This window comes from Hesperophylax consimilis, chromosome 15 (assembly GCF_061612785.1).
Source record: "Hesperophylax consimilis isolate HC1 chromosome 15, BYU_Hcon_1.0, whole genome shotgun sequence".
Classification (NCBI taxonomy): Eukaryota; Metazoa; Arthropoda; class Insecta; order Trichoptera; family Limnephilidae; genus Hesperophylax; species Hesperophylax consimilis.
Window position 1 is genome coordinate 13,328,123 of NC_142850.1, and position 3,730 is coordinate 13,331,852.

At 38.9% G+C, this 3,730-nt stretch overlaps 1 protein-coding gene across 1 annotated transcript; it reads right to left on the bottom strand.

The window, feature by feature from the left end:
• Positions 1-1,803: 1,803 nt before the first annotated feature.
• Positions 1,804-2,487, bottom strand: Teh1 (tipE homolog 1 phospholipid transfer protein). Its single transcript, XM_089640575.1, has one exon. The coding sequence runs from the start codon at positions 2,485-2,487 to the stop codon at positions 1,804-1,806; it is 684 nt and encodes a 227-aa protein (XP_089496701.1).
• Positions 2,488-3,730: the final 1,243 nt, after the last annotated feature.

Genomic DNA, 3,730 nt, shown 5'->3' on the forward strand with positions numbered 1-3,730 from the left:
GGTGTTTTTTTACAAAAACGGCGCTATACAAATCATTCAAATATGATTATTATTATTTAGGAGACCCGATTAAAAATCGCTTACCTCCGGGCCTACGTCATCTTTGATGATGCTGTGTGTAGGGCTGGCTGGCTTAGGGGCGCGGAACCTGATCCTCGTGAAACCTATCCAATGCCCTGCTTTCTCTCCCTAGGACTGCCTGGGAGCGGGTGACGACACCCCCTCACAAAAAATGAGGTGTACATTTCACCATTTTCTTTTGTCTCATAATTTTTAATTTTTGCAGGTGGCTGTAAATTATTATTTTTACCCGTTATTGTTGATACCTTGTACATATGACCTGTTAAACTAACCAAATAGAGTAGATTTTACCAACAGGTTACTAATACGCAGCACTTGCATACTGCGAATAACATTGTATGCATGGACATTTTGGAGGTCTTGTTTTGAAATTTTAAATGTAGACTCGTTGTATCAAAAAATTAGCGTCCTTGAAAGAGCTCTGAAGGGGTACCATCAGTACCTAAAACAGGGCGGGGAAGTGGTGGGCCTCCTCCAGAATGATGTTGTGTGTAGGATCTTTTGAATAAACCTACCTACCGGCTGCGCCAGTTTGTTGTGAGTGGATCTTGATAATAAAAACTCATTCTTCACAACAAAAATTGTGTCTTTATTTAGACTTAAACATTTTTAATCATGCAAGAGTAAGTAGGTCTCTATTATCTATTATGCCCAAGTAGAGCCAAAATGATAATAAAAAAAACGTCGCACGTTTTCAAGTCTGGCAGTGACCCGCCATTATCAATTTGAAAAAAATCGTCTCATTTTTCTATTGTCTGTTGATTTTCTGATGAGTTTATCAAATATTCGTGCCGTCTCTTTCTATAATCTCTTATGCACCCTTTTACCAAATAATTGTTGAGAACCATTGATTAAGACACAAAATTGGATGTAAAACTGCACGCTGTAAAACATGTGAACAGCACAGGTTATCTTGGTGAGGTGTTCACAAAACATTACAACTTAACCATTTACTTAAGGCGATGCACTACGTCGTGCAATACTTTTAATTGAGCCGCTATCAATAACAATCCTTACTTAGATGGCAATAAGGTTTAAATTCCCGCTTAACACAATCCGCCTATTTTGATTTATTTAAGAAAAAAACATGGCCAAAAAGTTCCTTTTATTTTATTTTGTGGATGTTCAGGCATAAATATTTAATTTTTTTTTCGATCATTTTATAAATAACTTCATTTGCCACATTATACAATAAAATCAAAACCCAAAATAAGTTCGTAAGTAGGAGATTTTGAACTTTAAAGTAGTTTTCATAGGCCTTTACATATTTTTTTCTGGGCTTATAAAAAGACTTATCTAAAAAATACTCGATTATGTCAAAGGCCAACATGTATTCTACTCGCAGTATTTAATTAAAGCATCTGAAACATTTCTAGGCGACCAAATTTTCAACCCAAAAGCACATGATTTTGTATTACTATCGCCTCAATACGAGTATTCAGTTACTGATTATTTTACACTGTACTACCATTATTTAAATTAGGAATATGTTTGTATTACTTGCACTTTTCATCTATTTACCTGCAAATTTTATGGAATAGTATACATATTATATGGCATCGCCTTAATACGAGTATTCAGTTACTGATTATTGTACACTGTACTACCATTATTTAAATTAGGAATATGTTAGTATTACTTGCACTTTTCATCTATTTACCTGCAAATTTTATGGAATAGTATAAATATTACATTCAATTATATTTTATTTTAAGATGATATTTACCTGAAGTCCTCTCTCCGTGGTCGTGAGCGTGCACGCAAGCGCGGCCTCGGCGGGCGCGGTTGTCGACAGTCGCAGTGCAGCGCGCACAGCGCGGCCGACGTGGCCAGCGTCAGCACTAGCGGCGCCGCCAAGAACCTCAGCACTACGGCTACCTGCTCAGCGCGGTCATAGTGCGGGAGCGCTACACTACCGTCCGCGCGCGACCAGTAACACGGAAACTGCGTGCCTTCTGTGCCGTACGTCTCCGTGAAGTTAGCGCAGTTCACTGTAGGGGGATACCCACATCCTTTGATGTTGATCAAAAGCAAAGCGTTATGAGTTCTGCCTTCGGCGTCGTATTTGACGTGCACCCGCGTACATTTGTATAAGTCAGCCGTGCAACCTTCTCTGCAGGATGCTAGCATACATTCCATCAAGCCGTTTCGTTCTTCCTTTCGGATGGTCGTGCAGATGACGGGGGTGGAAGGGAAGTCGGCTGCCAGCGCCGAAAGCGCGGGGTCCACGTAGAGGGGCACGAGGAAGAGCAGCGCTCCTCCGCCGCCCGCCGCTAGTGCTGCCAGTATCGCCGTGCCGCAGCGGGCGGCTTGCTCGCGGAAGCGCTGCGCTCGCGTGGGGGGCGGGCGCGGGGCCGGGGCCGCACCCGCGCCCCTTAGCAGCAGCTCGGAGCTGCCGCTGCGCATCTTCTACCGCATCCTCCTCCCGCCTGGTGCTGACCCTAGGCGTCCTGCCTCACCACTACCTCCGTACTGCTACACTGCAACACTCCAACACTTGAATGTCCACTTATAACTTACTCCAACACGGATCCAAGCAACCAACCTATGTGTGCACTACACAATACGCACTTGTTTAAAACATATATCAAACAATATTATATTACATTATTAGGTATATTATATTACCACCAAAATTGTGCTTTGTAGCGTGTAGATATGTTTGGTCTTAATTTACAACTTAACGATTATACGGGTATTTTGATGGGACGCAATAAATAAAATCATAACCTAACCTATCCCAACCTAACCTAACCTATCAAACTGATTCACTTACATGTTGTAATAACGATTTACATTCTTAACCAAAAATTAATTAATGGAACCATCAACACGAGTAATTCAATGTGGTCTATATTATCTAATAATATGGTTATTGTGTAAATAAATATAAAATAAACTGGATAATTTACTAAAGGATCATATAATCTAATCGTGTATTTATTTCCTTTAGCAACTTATATAATGCACTTGCATAATGTTTTTTTTTTTTTTTGGTTTTAGGCATTTCACCCTGAAAAGAGTGCTTTGTGGTTGCATAATGTTGATTGACTAGATCATCATTTGTGGAAAAGTGTGTGGAAGGGTTTTGTTTTTCCCATGGAGAAGATTTAACCCGGACATAAAATCGGAAAAGATTATTGTATGCTTTAAATTACCTACCTCACTAAGAGTAACCTGTTCTGAGGTAAACTCAAAGTGTAGAGGATTTTATTACATGCTGCTTGGGAAAATTTATCGATTTTAAATTATGAAAAAAACATGTATTCACGATTACTTACTTAACGATTATACGGGTATTTTGATGGGACGCAATAAATAAAATCATAACCTAACCTATCCCAACCTAACCTAACCTAACAAACTGATTCACTTAAAGGTTGTAATAACGGTTTACATTCTCAACCAAAAATTAATTAATGGGACCATCAACACGAGTAAGCATTCAATGTGGTCTATATTATCTAATAATATGGTTATTGTATAAATAAAAACAAAATAAACTGGATAATTTACTAAAGGATCAAATAATCTAATCGTGTATTTATTTCCTTAGCAACCCTTATGTGGACTACACACAGGCACTTATTTTATTAAAAAAATATTAATCAATATTAAGATACAGTATTGTTGAAAATGTCACCAATAA